General features: G+C 54.9%; 1 protein-coding gene and 1 pseudogene across 2 annotated transcripts in view; one reads left to right on the top strand and one right to left on the bottom strand.

Annotated features, from left to right (window-relative positions):
• Window positions 1-19,576, bottom strand: part of ITPR3 (inositol 1,4,5-trisphosphate receptor type 3) — a gene marked incomplete at its 5' end in the record, with an annotated part of 56,603 nt that extends 37,027 nt beyond the window's left edge. Inside the window, 11 exons of the mRNA XM_081247371.1 lie at window positions 64-206; window positions 408-458; window positions 1,019-1,114; window positions 1,370-1,516; window positions 2,132-2,215; window positions 3,514-3,612; window positions 3,800-3,958; window positions 4,484-4,570; window positions 6,191-6,312; window positions 16,250-16,320; window positions 19,563-19,576. Coding sequence (XP_081103497.1) covers window positions 64-206; window positions 408-458; window positions 1,019-1,114; window positions 1,370-1,516; window positions 2,132-2,215; window positions 3,514-3,612; window positions 3,800-3,958; window positions 4,484-4,570; window positions 6,191-6,312; window positions 16,250-16,320; window positions 19,563-19,576 — 1,073 coding nt within the window. The remainder of the gene's footprint in view (window positions 1-63; window positions 207-407; window positions 459-1,018; window positions 1,115-1,369; window positions 1,517-2,131; window positions 2,216-3,513; window positions 3,613-3,799; window positions 3,959-4,483; window positions 4,571-6,190; window positions 6,313-16,249; window positions 16,321-19,562) is intronic.
• LOC308624041 (ubiquitin carboxyl-terminal hydrolase MINDY-1-like) lies at window positions 7,870-8,798 on the top strand (annotated as a pseudogene). The gene has a single exon. The product of its transcript is annotated as a ubiquitin carboxyl-terminal hydrolase MINDY-1-like (transcript).
• Window positions 19,577-20,672: the final 1,096 nt, after the last annotated feature.

The following is a 20,672-nucleotide window of genomic DNA, read 5'->3' as shown; positions in this document are numbered from 1 at the left end:
CAGGGAGTGCAGGTGCCAGCCTGGGCACCCCCGCCGGTGCCCAGGCACACGGCGCCTACCTACCGGGGCACGAAGGAGTCAGTTTTCTGCAGCGTGGTGGGATCCAGCTCGAAAAGAGAAGCAATGTCGTTGCCGTGGGGCACAGCAACCAGGCGGTATTTGATCTTCTCCCCAGCGTTCCGGCGACCTGCGCGGCCCTGGGCACCCTGTGGTGAGGACCTCAACTCAGGCAGGAGCCCCTCCCTCCTCTCAGGCCCCCTGAAACCACCCAGGATCCCACCTGAGAGGCCGTCTCCCTCCAGCCCACCTCCCAGGGTTTCGCAGCCTCCCCGGCCCCACCCCCGCCCACCCCAGAGCTGTGCACAGTCACTCTTCCCGGCCCTGGAACCCTCCCCTTTGGTCCTCACCATTCCCGCTGCCTTGGGATCAGAGGCGTCACCCTTGTAGCTGGGGTTCTCCTGCTCAGAGATACAAGATAGGGGGGCTATCCACATGAACCCCACTCCAAAATACAGTCTACATATGGCCCTGGGTTGGGGCAGTCAGGAACCCCCCCAACCTCCCAAGGGTGCCCATTCCAGCCCCAAAACTCATGCCACTCCTTGTTGACATGGACGAGGCACCAACAAGAGCCCCAGGCCCTGCCCTCCATGGCCCCTCTCCAAAGACCCACAGATGGACACGGACACACACACATGAATGCCCCAATATACACAAGCCTGTGCATTACGGACAGACATGGATGTGGAATGTAAGTTCCATAAGGGCTGGGAGTCGTGCTCACTGCTGTATCCTCCGTGCCTAGAATAGCTCCTGGCACATAGTAGGAGACACAGTCATATTTGTGAGACTTATTCATAGTCATGCACGTCTTTGACAATATTTGTTAAGTAGATGCATGAGTGCAGAGAAGCCAGGGTCCACAGACACATGTATCTCTGTGCAGACGTGTGCCAGGCACACATGCTCGTGCACGCACGGCCAGAGCTCCCTGGATGCCCTCTGCCTCCCCACTCACCTCAGCAGCCAGGTAGTTGCCCGTGGCCAGGTGCTTGAAGCGGTACAGGCCATTCCAGTGGCCAGCTCCTCCACGGCAGGGGTCATGGTGGACCACCTGGTGGGTGCAGGGGTGTCAGGCAGGAAGGAGGGGCTGGCTGGGGAGGGTGAGGCATGGTGGGGAGGGGCACCGCAGGCCTGGAGAGCTCTGGGTGGATGGCTCTGGGACCCTCTCTGGCCCCTTGGCTGCAGAGGGGCTCAGAGGAGAGACGGATGGGGGTGGACCTCCCACCCTAGAGGGGGAGGAGGAGCGGGGGAAGCCCAGGGCTGCAGAGGAGGGCTGGGGCCCAGGCGCCAGAAGCAGGGATCTGACCTCCACCTCCCAGAGGGCATTGGAGCTGGTGGCCGAGGTGGCGGACTGGCGCAGCGTGGTGCGCAGGAACACCTGCAGCTTGCCCTTGTACTCATCGCACGTCAGGAACTTCTCCTGCTCCGCGTGGAACAGCCGCACCACGTCTCCCTGCAGGCAGCGGGGTGTGGTCTCAGGGCGGACAAGGACCCTCCCGGGGGAGGAGCCCACCTGTCTCAGATGCTGGCGCAGCTCCTTCTTGAGCCAGCAAGCCAAGGGTGGGGTGCACACCTAGCCCTCCGAGAGGGCGGCCCCTCCTGCCAACCCCTTATGTCCTACAGGCCCCGACCCGACAGCCTCGCATCCTTGCCCAAGAGGGCACAGGGCAAAGGGCAGGGGGCCTGGCCTGGAACCATGGAGAGGTGTCGGGGAGGGCACAGGGTGCTCAAAGAATCTGGACCCACCCCACGGTGGGGGAATGGGGACCCCCAGTCCACTGCCACCCCCTTAGCAAGACAGCAAAGTGAGAGCAGCTGGGACTGGGAAAGGATGGACAGGGGGGTTGTGAGGCCAGAGACAAGAGAAGGGGAGGACCGGCTGGGGCCGCTGGGTAGGGCCCTGTGGGAGTGGAGGGAGGCCGGATGGGGGTGCAGAGGCAGAGAAGGGGCAGCATGGAGGGGAGGGCCAGACAGGGGGCAGAGCTGGGTGCTCGGAAGGTGGGGGCAGGCAGGCAGGGGGCCTGTGGGGGTGGGGCGGGGCTGTTTCCGGGGAGTTCCCAGTCCTTACCCCTTTCAACACCTCCTCCAGGTGGTCTCGGAACTGCATAAACAGGTTGATCTTCCAGCTGGTGTTGCAGTTCACAGAGTTGACCTGCGGAAGCGCACAGAGACCCGTGAGGCCCGGCAGGCCCCCAGCCGCTGGGGAGTGGGCCGGTGCTTAAGACCCGAAGGGGGTGAGGGGAGGCCGGCCCAGCCCCCATTAGAGCACAGGGAGGTGTCTTCTCCCAACCAGGGCCCCCAGACCCCAGCCCAGCTGCCCTGAGGCCGCCACCCAGTGGGGTGGAGAATGTGGGCAGACACTGGGAGACAGGCAGGGAGCAGGGAGCAGGGAGCAGGGAGCAGGGAGCAGGGAGCAGGGAGGCCCACCCAGCCCCTCCAGCTGTAGACAGGACTGGAGGAAGCAACCCTGGGGGGAGGGGGTACGTGGACACCCATCCGCTGCGGGCTGGCCCTGTTACCAACCAGGGTCCTTGGACTTTAATCAACAGAAATTAATAAGAGTCCAGATGAAAAATTCAGGGGAGGCTTTAGCAGGACTCCTACTTCAGCACTAGAGAGGGAAAACAAGTCACAGGTGGCCCTGCTCACTCTTCTTATATAGGGGGGGCGGATTCATGGGTGGGGCCAGAGGGGCGGCTTAGGTGGCCTGCCCATCCCCTTGGTGGTGCCCGGCGCAGGGATCATGCACAGTACCCTGCTTTTGCTCCCAGCACCTCAGAAATGGCAGTTGGTTTTTTTGGCCTTTTTGTACCTTACTGTTCACAACTTGCCCCAACTGTGCATGCGTGCAGTTCCTTTTAGTCTCTTAGAGTTTCTTTGTATTTTGTTGCCTGGGGAGATGTTTGTCCAGGTGCAAGGGCAAGCACTCCCATAAAGGGTCCTAGGTCCCAGCCTATATCAGCCCACCACCCTGTTACCGACCCAGGTTCTTGGCCTCTTTAATCAGGAGAATAGATAAGAGGCCAGATGAGAAATTCAGGCAAGGCTACAGCACGAGGAGTGAAAACAAGGAACAGGTGCCCTTGCTTGCTCCCTGAGACCAGGCAAGCTGGTCCCTTAAATGGGCTGAGGTCAGGGGCGGATCCATGGGTTAGGTCGGAGGCGTGGCTTAGGCGATCTGCCCGCCCCCTCGGTGGCGCCCCCTTGGTGGTGCGGGGATCACGTGCAGTACCTGGCTTTTGCTCCTGGGACCTCAGAAGTGGCAGTTGGTTTTTGGTGTTTTTGTATCTTATTGTTCATCGTTGTTGCCCTGACTGTGCATGGGTGCGGGTAGGTTTAGTCCCTTACAGTTTCTTTGTATTTTGTTGCTCGGGAGACATTTGTCCAGGTCCAAGCACTCCCGTGAGGGGCCCCAGACCCCAGCCTATCTCAGCCCAGCGCCCCGCTCACCTCCTTGCAGCCAGCATTGTCGCTGAGCTCATAGTTGCTGGCATGCAGAGGCTGCCCAGCGTTGACAGGGTTCAGGATCACCTTGTCCCCCACAACCACCTATGGGGATAGATGGAGCAGAGTGAGGGGGGGGACGGCCGGGCCCCCAGGCTTCCCTCTGGCCAGTCTGCCCCCTAAGAAACAGGCATGAGCTCATGCAGCCCCCACACCAAAGACCCTGGAGAAGCCCCCCTGGCGCTGTGGCCTGCACCTTCCAGCAGGCCCCTCCCCCCAGCCCTGTCCTCACATTGTCCCCGTTGCTCCGCAGCTTCCAGAAGGGCTGGATGAAGAGCCAGGAGCCCTCGTTGCCCGTGGCATCCAGTGTCACCCGCATGGCGTTCTTCTCCAGCAGGGCCGGCAGCCGCTTGTTCACGGTCAGGTACTTGTTACTTTTCATGTGCAGGAGCTGCGAGGCAGCGGGGGGCCAAGCAGTGGGCGGGGGGGGGGGTGAGGTCGCCCCAGGAGGCCAGCCCATCAGAAAGGGGGGGACTGGGGGGCACACTGGACCCTTGGACACACAGACCGAGACAAACATGGCCACATGCACAATGACACACCCAGTCCAGCACGCGGGTGATCACACAAAGAGCTAGCGCTGTTCTAAACACCCTACGAGTATTAGGTCAAGGAACCTTACAGCAACCAGAGGGAAGTACTATCACTGGCCTGATTGTCTAGTTGGGGAAACAGAGGCCCAGGGAAGTGAAGTAACTTGCCCAGGTCACAGAGCCAAGATGTGAACCCGGACCTCAGGGCTCCAGAATCTGTGCTGGTGGCCACAGTGCTGAACACACACCCGTGCACACAGCCAATCAGGCCACACAGCAACGGACACACATAGAGGCAGATGCGCAGTCACAGAGACAGTCCCGGGTTGGCTGGTGCCATGGCACTGGCACCCCTCACCCCCACACCTGCCCCAGCGTCACACCTGGATCACACTGCCGTACTTCACGACGTCCCCATGCACCTTCTTGTTCTCTGTGTCATTCTGCTTCTGCTCCATCTGGGCCGCATGCTGCACAGACACACAGAGGTGGAGGGCGGGCCCAGAAGCCTGCTCCTGGAGGGACACATCTTCCCACCCCCCCACACACATGCAGGTCCTGGCACTGCACCCAGAGTGACCCTCCTGAGGCCATCTGGCCTGGTCCTCCCACTACCGATGAGAGAATGAGGCTCAGAGTGTGTACAGCACGCAGCCCGCGGCACCAGATTCCTCCCCTCGGGCCCCTCCTCGCCACCTCCCTCTGGAGGGGGCAGCCAGCGGGCCTGTGAGCCCCCTACGCCCCAACACCCCCAGCAGATAACCTAAGGTTGTGCCTCACTCCCCTGCCTCACCAGACTCCTGGTGCCCCAACAGGGGACCCCTGGCCCAGCCCAGACGCCGGCAGGTGTGCTTGGCGTCATTTCCTCCTCCCCTCCACCCTCACTCCTCTGTGACCCTCCCTCCCCAAACTGTGTGTGCTCCTAGCCCACTGCCTCCAGGGAGCCTTCCCTGATGAGCCACATCCAACTCTGACAGATCCAACCCTGAGGCCTCCAGGATTTGGTTTGCATCCCACTGAGGATACCATTTTAGGTTCTTCTGTCCCATTAGACTGGAAGCTGCCCGAGGATACACTGTGTCTCCTCCATCAGACTGGGGGGTCCTGGAGGTGGGGGCTCCGTCTCCTCCATCAGACCGGCTCTCTCTGAGGGCAGTGGCCCCTCTGCCCCTTTCATCTCCTCACTCCCATTATCCGGGCCTCATGCCGGAGGCTGGTGGGAGGATGGCTGCTGGGGAGCCATGCCAGGTACCATGTGACTTTCCACAAACCTACAGTGTTCGGCTGTGTGACCACGTGTGGTTCTGAGTGTCTGCGCACACGTGAATGCCCTACGCCCAGCCAGATCCACAGCTCAGCCTGGGCCTGTGGCGGCAGCAGGAGGAAGCTGTGACAGCCCCCAGCCCAGGATGAGAGACGGCCTTATTTATAACAGAGCTCAGCAGCCCACACCCAGCCCCCTCTTTCCAGCCCAGTTCACAGCTGTGGGTGGGGCCCACCCGGGCCCACTCTTTCCCCATTTCACACCACCTCCTCAGAGAAGGGGATACCGGGAAGCAAGGTCTGCCTGATGGGGGGCAGGGCCCCAGGTCCGGGGGAGGGTCTCAGAAGCAGGCTGCAACAGTTGCTGACCACAGCCAATCCTCCCACTCTCTTTTCCATGGGGATTGGGCTGGACGCCCTGAGCTCTGTCCAGAGAGAACCGCCCAGGATGTAAACTGCGAGGCCTGAGAGCAACCACCAGGCCCTCACACCACACACCAAGGTCGGCCAGAGACCCAGGGACCGTCTAAGCCCCACTGCCAACTCGTAGGATGACCACAATGGCCCAGTCCCCTTGAAGGGCCCCACGCTCCAACTCTATGAAATGAGGGGTGAGGTTAAGACTAGTTCTTAAATCAGGTTCACTGGAGCCACTGTCTCTAGGAGCCCCTGGTAACTCCATGTACAGCTGCACAGGTCGTTCACTGCACTGTGGTGTCCAGCTGAAGGCCTGGCTGGCAGCTGAAGTGCAGGCCACAGTTCACTGAGCCATGTGCCCTGGGACAGGGCACACACACCTGCACGTGCACACACCTGTGCACACACACCTGTAACTTCTGCAGCAGCACCACGTCGGCAATCTTCTCCTTGTCCTGCTTGGTCTGCTTGGCCTTCCAGTACTGCTTCTGGGCCGAGTAGCGGTTCATGGGACACACCTTGAAGAGGCAGTCTGAGGAGGGAGGGCAAAAGGAGGGAGCTCGGTTCATGCGGGGCTCAGGGGAAATCCCTGGCCTGCAGCCCTGCCCCCAAAGCCCAGCTCTGCTCTCCCCACCCCTCTCCACCCCGCCACCCTTCTTGGGTAGAGAGGCAGTGGTCAGAAGACCCCCGTGGAACTCGGAGCATCCTGGATTGTGCTGAGTAGAATGGAGGGGCCCAGAAGCAGGTCTGAGAGTGGGACCTCACCTGGGAGGCGGACGCATGCCCTCTTCCCCACGGGAGATTCATCAGAGGCCCTTGGGCCACCACCCCATGCCCTGTGTCCAGGTTTTGTGGACATTGGCAGCTGACCATTCACATCAGCATCCTTTCTCTGGCCCACCCCCATCTTGCCTACAGATGCCTGGGAAGTTACATTCCCCCCAGCCCCCAAGGGGTGTCCTCCATCCACTGGCAGGAGGAGGGGACCGCCTGCAGTGGTCCCTGTGGGATCGGCCTGAGGCCTCTCTTCCCCCGAAACCACCTCCTTGCTCGGTGCCCTCACACTCCTCCTGGGACCCCTCCTCAATAATTCTCCCATTGTAGACTCTGCTTCTAGGGAACTCAACCTAAGAGAGTGCCAATCAAAATTCCAGAAACAGGTTCTTTATTACCTGATTTTTATTCTGGACACAGATAAAGCATCAGTGATTTTCATAAGCCCAAACTCCAGAAAGGATGTCAGATTTTTCTACTTCTGGAAAGGAGGCATGAGTTGGAAAATCCTAATCTAAAGTGTGATGTGAAGGGATAGAGGATTCTGGGTCCCGGTGAAACGCTGGCACGGGGACTGGGCCTGACGATAGCATGAGCCGTGCTGGGAGGTAGTGAGCTCCCCGTCACAGGAGGGAATCCCAGGAGGGCACAGGGCTGGGCTCACAGGCTCTAAGACCCCTCCCAGGCTGCAGTGCCTCCACAATCAGCAGTGCTCCCGCAGCAGAAACAAAGGAAGACTATTGTGCTGGGAACCTGGACAGGGGCCCCTGGGGGAGCAGATCACAGAGACAGGGCCCTGCCTCATGCCTCCTTTATTTATATGTCACATAATGCTTGTTGATCCCACTCCTGGGCTTATACCAGGAGAAAACTCTAATTTGAAAAGATACATGCACCCCAGTGTTCATAGCAGCACTATTTACAATAGCCAGGACATGGAAGCAATCAAAATGTCCATCAACAGATGAATGGATAAAGAAGATGTGGTATATATACACAATGGAATATTACTCAGCCATAAAAAAGGATGAAATAATGTCGTTTGAAGCAACATCAATGGACCTAGAGATTATCATATTAAGTGAAGTAAGTCAGAGAGAGAAAGACAAATACCATATGGTATCACTTACATATGGAATCTAAAAAAATGACATAAATGAACTTATTTACAAAACAGAAAGAGACCCACAGACACAGAAAACAAACTTATGGTTACCAAAGGGGATGGGGGGGGTGGGGATTGGGGGGAGAGATAAATTAGGAGTTTGGGATTAACATATACACACTACTATATAAAATAGATAAATAGAAGCTGCCACCTTAGAAGGAAGTGATCACATCAGATGAGGTCATGGCCCATCTTGGAGACTGCTTTCTGTCCATCAAGCCCCAGAAGAAGTCAGAAGGACTTCAGCTTAATTTTCAGCAGAATGTGGACGATGCAATGACAGTGCTGCCTAAACTGGCCATAGGTCTGGATGTCAATGTGCTATTCACAGGTGTCTCTGATTTTGAGTATACTCCAAGTGCAGTGTCTTTGACCTACTAGGCATACCTCTGTACCATGGCTGGCTTGTTGATCCACAGAGTCCTGAGGCTGTGAGTGCAGTTGGGAAACTGAATTACAACCAACTGGTAGAGAAGATCATCACCTGCAAGCACTCCAGTGACACCAACCTCATGACAGAAGGCCTGACTGCAGACCACCGCCACACAGCTGACCGACCATGGTCTGTGTGAGCTAACAACAGCTGCCAAGGAGGGCGAACTTAGCGTCTTTTTCCAGAACAACCACTTTAGCACTATGACTAAGCACAAGGGTCACTTGTACCTACTGGTCACTGACCAGGGCTTTCTACAGGAGGAGCGAGTGGTGTGGGAGAGCCTGCACAACGTGGACGGAGACAGCTGTTTCTGTGACTCTGACTTTCACCTAAGTCACTCCCTGGGCAAGGGACCTGGAGCAGAAGGTGGGAGTGGCTCCCCAGAAAAGCAGCAGCAGGTGGACCAGGACTACCTGATCGCCTTGTCCCTGTAGCAGCAGCAGCCGTCGCGAGGCACATTGGGTCTTAGCGACCTGGAGTTGGCCCAGCAACTTCAGCAAGAGGCTTACCAACAGCACCAAGCAGCCCAGCCCGCGTCAGCACGGGCCCTGTCACCGCAGGGGAGAGGAGCCGCATTTGGACGCCCAGCTGCCGAGTGTGGCAAAGGCCGAAGCAGGAGTCCGCCTGTGTCCTCCTGTAGCCCCGCTCAGCTCCAGCCTGCCCTGCCTCTGCTTTCAGAGGTTGGGGCTATTTTGCTTGCTCCCCAGCTCAACTTGAGATATGCAGGGTAACTTATTTATGTAATGTTGGGGATCAGAGCAGGCAGTAAATGCCAAGGTCAGACTTGGTGACGTCTTTGCCCTCACGTGCTGCCTCCTCTTCCTCCCAACCATCTCAGGCAACATTGTGGGTGGGTGGGGTGAGGATTTCTGATTCCCAACTCCCCTTCCCCAGAAGAGTCGCATTAATATACAGACTCAGGCTCCAGGGTGAGGTCCCTGTCTAGAACACATCTCCCCTACTTTCTGCTCCTGCAGGCCCACCCATATCCAGCCATCTGTTTGTTTCAGGGTTTAATTTGGGTTTCTATCTCCATTATTTGTAATGCCTTCCTAGGGGTTTGGAAAGAAAACTTCTTTCCTGAGGAAAAAAATAAAAAATAAAATAGATAAATAACAAGGACCTACTGTATAGCACAGGGAACTATATTCAATATCTTGTATAACCTATAATGCAAAACAATCTGAAAGAGAATATATATACACACACACACACACGCACGCACGCACGTTATGTATAACTGAATCACTGTGTTGTATACCTGGAACTAACACTACATTGTAAATTAACTATACTTCAATTTTTTTAAATGGTTTAAAAAAAAGAAGAGAAACACAAGTCAAAAAAAAATGCTTGTTGAACGAATAAATGATCTGAGCCCTCTAAAATGTTTGTGGCCCACCCCTATGAGCAATGCACATCTCCATGCTTTTACTCTGCTGTGCTCTTTGCCCAAAGGCGGCCCTGTCCAAAACCCAAGAGGGGCCAGAACCTTCCTTCTCACAAAACCATGGGGCAGAAGGGAAGAGAGGAGAGAGGGTGAAAGGGTAGCCAGGAGACCGGGCCCACGCAGGACCAGCAGCAGCAAAGGCCAAGAGAAAAGTCTGGGTCCAGGGGTGTGTCCTACCGTAAGGACTGTGTGTGCTGGGGGGAATGCACCTGTGGGTGCGGGGGCACAGGGCTGGTGAGGCTGCAGACAAGAGGATATTCCTTTATCAAAGTCAGCTGACATTCCCCGAAACTAAGGTATGCAATACTCCAAAACTCACTACCACTGCACAGAATCATCGGGGCGGGGGAAGATTTAAAAATTACAAACTCTCATGGGTTCCCTGGTGGCGCAGTGGTTGAGAGTCTGCCTGGCGATGCAGGGGACACGGGTTTGTACCCAGGTCCGGGAAGATCCCACATGCAGCGGAGCGGCTGGGCCCGTGAGCCATGGCCGCTGAGCCTGTGCGTCCAGAGCCTGTGCTCCGCAACGGGAGAGGCCACAACAGTGAGAGGCCCGCGTACCGCAAAACAAACAAACAAACAAAAAAAACTCTCAACTCCCCCATAGATCTTGTTAGGGGTCAAGGCCTGCAGATATGCATCGTGAAAGGCACACCCCACCCCCACCCCCGATCCCAAATGGTTCTGCTGCCCAACCAAGGTTGCAAAGCACTAGCAGGGGATTCGAGACAAGAAGAGAGCACAGGGAATAAAGTTATCCAGCCACAATTACACATAAACTCTGCATAAATCATGTAAACATCTGTTTCTAATCTTTAACATTTAGGCTCAACTTATAGAACAACAAAGGCTCCACTGCGGTTACAGAAGAGAATGCAAAGCTTATTCAGTCTTGATGTAAAACTAAAAGGGCGCGTGGTTGGTGGAAGGCAGACATGAGGCGGAGCACTGCAGGAGTTGACAGGATGAGAAATTAAGGTGCGACTATGATACTTGGGTTAATAAAGGTGACCGTGGAGAATCTACAACAGCGACAGCATGCTGCTGGGGGCCGGGGGAGGGGAGAAAGTGGAGGGATGGGCCGAGAGAGAAACTCTCCCAGAATAAGCAAAACCTGGGGTAGCAAGCAGAAGAAACGATGAGAAGGGTGAATGAGTTTGCTTTCTCCTATTACACCGTTGGACAAGGCGCAAGACAAAAGATCAGAGCCACAGATGCTCCCTCCCTTGGACACAGCAATCTCCCCACGGGTCCTTCATTCCAAGAGCACAGCTGCATTTGTACAAAATGACAAGGGACAAGGGTCTTCACTGCACTGTCAGGAATGATAAAGATTAGAAACAGCCCACGTGCCCATCAGAGGGGACTGGTTAAATAAATTACGATGGAGCCACATGAAGGACAGCTATGGAGCTGTGAGGGGGGTGGTCAGAAACCCTGACACAGGCTGCAATCCGGGTAAACCTTGAAGCCATTATGCTAAGTGACATAAGCCACAAAAGGACAAATAAGGTACGATTCTGCTCATGTGAGGTACTTAAGACTAGTTGGATTCATATAGATGGCAAGTTGGATGGTGGTTGGGGTGAGGGATGGGTTGGGAATGGGGAGTTATTATTTAATGGATATAGAGCTTCAGTTTTACAAGAGGAAAAGCAGTTCTGTGGATGGACGGCGGTGATGGCTGATGAGACTGCTTAATGCCACTGACCTGTATACTTAAAAGTGGTTAAGATGGTAAACTTCACGTGGCTATTCACCACAGTTGAAAAAAAATATTTTTGAAATGCTTAAAACTATGTAAACCATAGGAACACTGTTTTCACAGTTGTCCAGGATATGGACAAAATGAGTTTTTAAGTGAAAAAAAGAGAGAGAAAGAGAGTTCAAGACCTCTATATACTAATTTAGAAAGCTCTCCAGTAGGATCTATCCACAGTAAGACTCATAAAGTAAAAACAGCAAAGAGGAGCTTCCCTGGTGGCGCAGTGGTTGAGAATCTGCCTGCCAATGCAGGGGACATGAGTTCGATCCCTGGTCTGGGAAGATCCCACATGCCGCAGAGCAACTGGGCCTGTGAGCCACAGCTGCTGAGCCTGTGCGTCTGGAGGCTGTGCTCTGCAACAAGAGAGGCCACGACAGTGAGAGGCCCGTGCACCACGACGAAGAGTGGCCCCCGCTCTCTGCAACTAGAGAAAGCCCTTGCACAGAAATGAAGACCCAACACAGCCAAATAAATAAATAAATAAATTAATTAAAAAAAAAAAACAAACAGCAAAGAATAGAACAGTGCATATAGAATGCTACCCCAGTGTAAGAAAATCAAGGGAGTCTGAACATATGTTTGCAGTTGCATTAAGGACCACGGGAGGATGCTTAAGAAACTAAAGAAAGTGGTTACCTGGAGGGACAACAGTGGAGATGGGAGAGGGCAGGGGGAGCAGATTCTCGATGGATGTTTGCACAACGTTTTGAGGTGTAACCGGATGAATAAACTACCTAGTCGGATTCTCTAGTAGGGTTGTCCCTGGAGACGGGGACAGGAGGTGAGTGAGGATGGGGTGGGATGCTCCCATTTGGATCCTAGAGCCTGTATTTGTATTACTTTTATGAAGAGGAAAAAGAAAAGATGAAGAACAAGATTTTAAGTGGCCCATAAACATATGAAAAGATGTCTCACTAGTAGTCAGAGGAATGCAAATTAAAACCACAGTGAGGGCTTCCCTGGTGGCCCAGTGGTTGAGAGTCTGTCTGCCTGCCGATGCAGGGGACACGGGTTCATGCCCTGGTCCGGGAAGATACCACATGCCGCAGAGCGGCTGGGCCCTTGGGCCATGGCCGCTTAGCCTGCACGTCCGGAGCCTGTGCTCTGCAACGGGAGAGGCCACAACAGTGAGAGGCCCGCATACCGCAAAAAAAAAAAAACCACAGTGAGATGGGCATTTCACACCCAGCGGGCTGGAAGACATTTAAGTGGGACAAAACCAAGTGTAGCCAGATAGGGGTGCAGCAAGGGCACCCCCACCCCATGCACCCACAGTCTGGCAGGGGTGAACAGGGGCAAGGAGTGGGGGTAAACACAGCCCCCGTGGAAGGCGGCAGGGCCGTTCCTAGCAAGACAGGAGAGATGCCTCTCACCCAGGTCACCCTCCCTTGGAACACACCCAAGAAACTCTTACCCACGAGCCCAGGGAGACATATGTGTACAGGGTGCTCACTGCAGCATTGTTGGCAATTACCAAAAACTGCAAATGAGATAAACGTCCATCAGCGGGGGAACCAATAAAAGGATTGCAGTTTACTCACTCAGTGGAATATTACGTAGCAATTAAACAGATGAACTAGAGCCATGCGGGTCAATACAGATAAGTCTCAGAAACAGTGTAGAGGACTTTCCTGGTGGCGCGGTGGTTAAGAATCTGCCTGCCAGTGCAGGGGACACGGGTTCGAGCCCTGGCCCAGGAAGATCCCACAGGCCACGGAGCAACTAAGCCCATGTGCCACAACTACTGAGCCTGTGCTCTAGAGCCCATGAGCCACAAAATGCTGAGACCATGTGCCACAACTACTGAAGCCTACGTGCCCAGAGCCTGTGCTCTGCAACAAGAGAAGCCACCGATGAAAAAAGTGCAGAAAGATTTGTACAGAAGGCTACCTTCAACATACAGGGCTGGAAAAATGGAAAAGAATACTCTATATAATTCATCATAGAAATATCTCTACGTATTAAAGCAAAAGCATAAAAACAGGCCCCTGAATGAGGCATACCAATTTCTGAGAGTGTCTGCCTCTGGGGAGGGGGAAGAGAAAGAGGTCAGGGGAAGACACAGGGGGCTTTGGCTACATGCATAAGATGCTATCTCTTTAAAAATGAAAAAGACCTGAAATAAACACAGGAAAAAGGATTTGAGAGAGCTCAGTAGTGGGTGCATGGGTGTGTGTTATCTTTCTCTTTACTTTTTCATTTTAGTAGTTGAAGCAGATCTTAATAAAAGTAACAATAAACCGGGCTTGGAAGACGGGCAGGTAGAGCAGAGGCATGAGGCTGGGGGCGGAGGGCACCCAGGGTGCAAGCACAGGGAGGTCCCCTCATCAGCCCCCTCCCCGGCACCTGCCGCCCACTATGTGGGTAAGTGACTGCTACACATTTCATGGGGTCACCTTAGCCGGGGGTGTGAGCACTGAGCTTCCCAGGTGGATGGGGAGGTGCGTCCTTCTGCAGTGGGTCTCCCGCGCCCATGCTGTGGGAGGGGACCTGCCCAGACCCGGCCCGGCCAGGAGAGCAGGATTCTGAGCAGCCATAACCCAAGACCCCTACAACAAAGCGGAGGTCAGGGAGGCTAGGCTGGCGTGGGGTGCCCTACACATTGGGGCACTGGCAGCCTGGGCCTCCCAGGGCCCTGCAAACTCTGGAAAAAATTCCCTGAACATGTCGGGGCTTGGGATGGCCTTGGAAGGTGCAGGAGCTGAAACCACAAACAGGGAGCTAACCAGGGGCTGATGGAGGCAGGGCGGGGGCTTCATGGGCTTGGCCGACCCAGCCTGGGGGCCTCCGGGGTCAGCAGGTGAAGGAGGTGCGAGCCATGTGGGGAGAGAGGGAGACACCACAGTTCCCAGCCAAGGCCGGGCCCACCCCAGGGTGGCCTCAGGACACCTTGACCATCTCTGATGAACTCTGACCAAGTTCTAAAACGCCTGCCATGGTCCCCATGCCCTTGCTGGGACCTCCCTCCAGGGCGGGGCTGTTTGCAGGAGAAACATGGAACAATGAGAACTGGGACTCCAGGGTTGGAGGCCAAGCTCAACCTTTCTTCTCTGGGCTTCAACCTCAAAGCTGAAGAGGTTGGAGTCTGTGTCTCTTGTCCCAGGTTCTCACGCTCCAACTTACTCGCCAGCCAAGGGGCTGCACAGAGACCTGGTTCTGTCCCAGAAGGTGGGCTCTTCTCAGGTCCACACTGGGCCACAGGGGGTCCACAGGGGCTTCTGCCCGCCTCACCAAGACACCCAGGCCAGGCCAAGAGCAGGGTGGGTGGGGAGGAGGCTGGAGGCTGAGCCCCTCTGGCATCTCCCGGAGCTGGTGGGGCCCAGCACAGCCTCGGGGAACATGGAGCAGCCCACGATGCTGGGGTGGGTCCTGCTCACAGGCTTTGGGAAAATAAAGAGGAAGAGAAAGGAGGGAGTGGGAGGAGGACAAGAAGTCAAAGCAGCACTTGTTCTGCTAAGTAGCTGTTTTGTTGTCAAAAATTGGCCCCAAACTCTGTCTACCGGAACTCGAGGGCAAATATTCCTCTGCCACACCCACCTCCCTGTCACCACCGATCACGCCATACAGCTGACTGCACACACCGAGACACACCACCCACCTTCTCTTTTCAGCCCCGGTCCCCTCCCTGCCCTGGCACAGCCCAGCCTCAGGACCTCAACCACTCTCTTCCGTTCTAAGTTCTTCCCAAGAATTCACCCAAAACCCTCAGCTAGAGCAGAAATCAAAGCTCTCCTATTCCTGGCTCCGGGAAAGTGCCAGAGCTGTGCCTCCAAGCAGGCGGCCCACACGACCACCCGAAACCTCCATCTTTACCCAGAGCATGGCTAATAAACGTGAGGAAAAGCAGTGGGTCTGGTGTGGCTAGAGGGAACAAGGAAGCGCCGGGGGTAGGGGATGAGGTGAGAGGCAGTGTGGCCAGATGGGGCAGGACAGAGGGGTCTGCGGTGGTGAGGAAGGTCCAGTGCCAGAGGCGGGCCCCACAGAGCCAGGCACGTCCTGACCTAAGACCCCACTCAGAGGCACACGATGGAAGCAGAACAGTAGATGTGGGGCCCCCCTGCAGCCTGGGAGGAACACTTCTATCTCCTCCACACTCCGACAGATAAGCAAGGCCCCCAGCAGACAGAGAGCGCCAAGGATGCCACTCCCCTCCCTCAACCGCATCCCTCTCGAGAAGAATCCCAGCTGATCTCTCCCCATAGGAGCAGCCACGTGGGCAGCCAAGGTGGCACAGCCTAGCATGTTCCTGCCTGCTCCCAACCTGCCCACCACGCCCAGGCTCCGTCTGCCTGTCTGTCTCAGCCTCACAAGTAATCACCACAATGACACCTTCTCCTGCGGGGCGCAGTGACAGCAGGCTATCATTTCATCCTCACGAGGGCCCCCGGGCCTGTGGGGCGGGGCTGAGGTGCGCACTGACCTCGGAGGACACAGAGAGGGAAGGCACTTGCCCGGGGACCATGGGGTCCAACCCCCTCACCGTGCGGCACAGAGAAGGGCTCTCACCCTGGGCCTCCTAACACCTGAGGAGATTCTCTTTTCCTCCCCTGTTCCCTCAGAAAACGCCCAGTCACACAGACAAAGAAAGCCTTGTGGGTGGTGGGGAAGTCAGGGGAGAACGGGCCCCCAGCCAGAAGTGGGTGTGCCCTTGAGAAGTGGGGTGTGGCCCCCAGAAAATGAAGGCAGAGGCCATCCTGCCGAGATGGCAGCGTTCAAGCCGATGGGGGTTCCACAGACAGCAGTGTGAGGGGGCTGTGGGTGGCACCTTGCCTAACCCGCCCACTGGGCCTCTGGGTTGAATGGGTTCTGTCGGAGGTCCAGGACTCAGCAGCCAGGAGGGGGAGGGGAGTTAGTGGGGGGAGCAGAGGTCTCACCTCGGAACTTCTTAGGCGGGTTGTCCAGGTCCCCAGCCGCGGGCTCCACGACACAGCGGTCATCCACCAACCTGGGGGACAAGGCAGCTGGGTCAGCAGAAAGAAGACACCCACCTCCCCGGGCGTCCCTCCCTCAGGGCAGGGGGTTCCAGGGCACCAGGGAGGCCTCCAAAGAAACCTCTCAAGGGAGGCCAGGGTTCGAAGATACAAGCTTTTATACATAGAATGGATAAACAACAAGGTCCTACTGTATAGCACAGAGAACTATATTCAGTATCCTGTGATAAACCATAATGGAAAAGAATATGAAAAAAGAAAGAATGTATATATATATGTATAACTGAATCATTTTGCTGTACAGAACAAATTAACATAACATTGTAAATCAACTATACTTCAATTAAAAAAACAAAACAGGGCTTCCCTGGTGGCGCAGTGGTTGAGAGTCCGCCTGCCGATGCAGGGGACACGGGTGCGTGCCCCGGTCCGGGAAGATCCCACATGCTGCGGAGCAGCTGGGCCCGTGAGCCATGGCTGCTGAGCCTGCGCGTCCAGAGCCTATGCTCCGCAACGGGAGAGGCCACAACAGTGAGGGGCCCGCGTACCGCAAAAAAAAACAAAAAAACAAAAAAACAAAGAAACTTCTGCATCACTGACAACCCCCTGCCATCAGGTCATCCCCTTTCCTGGCACCACTGTTAAAAGGCGAGGTCTCCTGGGTGGGGATGCGGGAGACCCCACAAAAAGCTCAGAGACACACCCAGCCCACCCCGACCCCCCAGCTGGAGCTGTCCCATGGGGATCTGCTGCCAGTCTGGGCTGTCACACACTGCGGATAGAACTCCTGTCATAGCCCTGAGACCCTGCCCAGACCTGAAAAGGCAGCAGGTGATGGAGGAGGAAGAGAGAAGGGGACCGAGAGACAGAGACACAGAGAGGAAGGGAGAGACAGAAAAGACAGAGTCAGAAAGATAAACAGGATAAGAAACAGAAGCAGAAAGAGATTAGAGATAGACAAACAGATGAGGGAAGCTTATGAGACACCAAACTACGGGGACAGGCCTCCAGGTCTCAAAGACAGGACAGTGAACCTTGCACCTTCCCGACCTCACTCAGGCCCATTTCATACTCTCTGCTTTGGTCACACCTTGGGCTTGAAATTCCTCCCTTCCAGCCACGGCTGAGGTTAATCCTGAGGCTCTGGAGGACACCCACTCCTCCATCCATCCACCCATTCCTGCATTTAACATTCTTCAATGCCACCCCAGCCTCTAGGACAAAGTGATGATGATGATGACCCACCATATCAGAGGCCAATTCTATCTCAGCATTTCACAACCACTTCCTCTGAATTCTCACCAACTTCCCCCAAGGGGCTAGTCATGAGCACCATTTTACAGAGGAGGAAACTGGGTTTGAACATTAAATAATTTGTCTGAAGCCACAGAGCTAATTCCAAAGCCTCCTTCTGCGCCTCCCCTCCTTGGATTGGCCAACAAGGTTTTTTTGTGATCTGACCTCCACCCACTCCCTAGCTAGCCTCACAACCTCCTTGTCCCAGCTGTGCTAACCCTCCGGTTGATCTCAAGGTCCCTGGAGCTCTCATCTCTACAGAGGTGGTCCCAGCAGCATGGGGGGGGGGGCGGGGGTTGCTGTGGGGGACCTCTCCGTGACAGGGAGGGGAGGGGAGAGGGCAGCTTGCTGCGAGGACTCACTTGGTCCCCTTCCCCGTCCCCAGCCTCTAGCTCAGTCCTTAGCCCTCTCCCCTTCTCCATCAGCACTGACCCTTGGTCATCTCGGCCACAAGCTTGGGTTCAAAGCACCACTTATACATTCACTGATGACTTGCACCTCCACCTCTACCATCCCTCTTCCCCCAAACTCCAGATTAGTAGATCTAACTGCCTACTCCACGTCTCCACTTGGATGTCCACAGACATCACAAACTCAGCATGTTACAAGCTGAGCTCCTGCTCTTCTTGAAGTCCTCCCCATCTCAGCTGATCCATCCTCCCAATTGCTTGGGCCAAAAACCTTGGGTCAATCCTTGGTCCTCTCTTCCACTCACCCTTCAAACCTAATCTGTGAGGAAACCCTGTGGGCTTTATCTTCAAAATATGTATGGAATCTGACTTTAAAATATGACACAAATGAACCTATCTACGAAACAAAAACAGACTCACAGATATAGAAAACAGACATGGTTGCCGGTGGAGGGGATGGAGGAGGGATGGACTGGGAGTTTGGGATGAGCAGATGCAAACTATTACATATAGGATGGATAAACAACAAGGTCCTACTGTATAGCACAGGGAACTATATTCAATATCCTGTAATAAACCATAATGGAAAAAAATAGGGAAAAGAATATATATAGATAACTGAGTCACTTTATTGTACAGCAGAAATTAACACAACATTGTAAATCAACTATACTTCAATAAAATTTTTTAAAATATATACATATGATGGGACTTTCCTGGTGGTCCAGTGGTAAAGAGTCCGCCTTACAATGCAGGGGACGCGGACTCGATCCCTGGTCAGAGAACTCAGCTCCCACATGCCGCGGGGCAACTAAGCCTGCACACCACAACTACTGAGCTCGCGCGCCTCAACTAGAGAGCCTGCATGCGACAAACTACAGAGCCCACGAGCCCTGGAGCCTGCTCGCCACAACTAGATAGGAGCCCGCACGCCACAACGAGGAGCTCGTGTGCCGCAGCTAGGACCCGAGGCAGCCAAAAATAAAAAATTAATTAATTAATTAATTTAATTAAATAAGTTAAAAAATTTAAAAATATATATATGTATGGAATCTGACCTCTTTTCATCATGCCGCCACCACCACCCTGTCTAGGCCCCCGCCAGCTCTCACCTGGATGTAATTGCCTCCCCATTAGTCTCCTGGCCCCCCCTCTCATCTCCCTACAGCCTGTTCCCCACTTAGCAGCAAAGGGATCCCTTTAAAAGGTCAGTCAGGGCTTCCCTGGTGGCGCAGTGGTTGGGAGTCCGCCTGCCGATGCAGGGGACACGGGTTCGTGCCCCAGTCCAGAAGGATCCTACATGCCACGGAGCAGCTGGGCCCGTGGGCCATGGCCACTGGGACTGCGCGTCTGCAGCCTGTGCTCCGCAGCGGGAGAGGCCACAACAGTGAGAGGCCCGCGTACCGCAAAAACAAAACAAAACAACAAAACAGGTCAGTCAAATCAGGGCAGTTCTCTGCTCAGAACCCTCCAGAGGCACCCATCTCAGAGAACCACCCACCCAAGAACTCACAATGGCCTGAAAGACCCCACATGATCTACCACCTTACCTCTCAGACCTCATCTCCTCCCCAAGCCCCTGGCCCACTCTGCTCCAGCCCACAGCCCTCCTCCAGGCTCCTCAAACATTCCAGGCGATTTGACCCTGGCTTCTCCCTCTGCCTGGAACTCTCTGCCCCAGACACCGTCCTGACTCCCTCTCTCACCTCCTTCAGATCTCACCTCAAATGACCCATTCCCATGGACACCCTCCCTCCCTATCCTTTTAAAAACTGTAAACTGTTCTCTCCCACGCTTCTCCTCTTCCTCCCTGTTCTCCATATCACCACCCAGCCTGCTATATATTTTATTTATTTTGGTTCCTATCCTCCCCAACCTGAGATGGAAGATTCATGAGGACAGGGATGTGTCTGTTCTGCTTCCTCCTGTATCCTCAGCATCTGGACCACCTGCCTGGCACAGAGCAGGCACACACGACATACATATTGAGTGAATTAATCATTTTACTAGCTGCTGTGGGAAGTCCACAAGAAGCAAAAGATAAGGTCCCTAAGAGAGTTTAAAATCTCATCAGGAAGACAAGTCACATACTCCAAAGAGTTCATGATATAAAGAATATGCATTGGTGCCAATCTGCGGATTTTCGTCCAGGGAAGGGAGAGGTCAGAGCTTGGCCAATCAGACAAGGTGTGAAAGAAGAGGCAGAAGCTGTGCAAAGCCTTGAATAATCCATAGAATTTCCTATAAGCGATTAGTGAATCAGATTAGCTGGTTGTCTCTTGGCAAAGCCCTGAGGGGAGGAGACACAGGATGGGTAAGTTTTGGTAGGGAAGGGGAGGAAGCCTCGGCCAGGGCCTGGCACCTGGCACTGCTGGGGGTGCTGGACAACCACAGGGCATCATGGAAGTTGGTGCAACTGAGGAGAGGCTGGCGTAGTCCCCACAGCCGCCATCTTGACCAGTGCACAAGGCCCTGTGTAGGCCACCTCCCCAGAGACTCCCTGTGTGAGGAAAACCCATCCTCACCCCGACCCCTCCATCCCTCCCCTGGGTCACAAGTGCAGGAAAAAGACATGCAAAAGTGGATGCCTGGCATGCTTTTCCTAATCCCCCTGGCACCAATCTGCCTGGTCATTATGTGGATGTCCTTCTGTCCCCGCC

Source organism: Mesoplodon bidens, assembly GCF_964165515.1.
Source record: "Mesoplodon bidens genome assembly, chromosome: 10".
In the NCBI taxonomy this organism is placed as follows: domain Eukaryota; kingdom Metazoa; phylum Chordata; class Mammalia; order Artiodactyla; family Ziphiidae; genus Mesoplodon; species Mesoplodon bidens.
The sequence above is the reverse complement of the archived record's forward strand: the minus strand, read 5'-3'. Positions and strand labels throughout refer to the sequence as shown.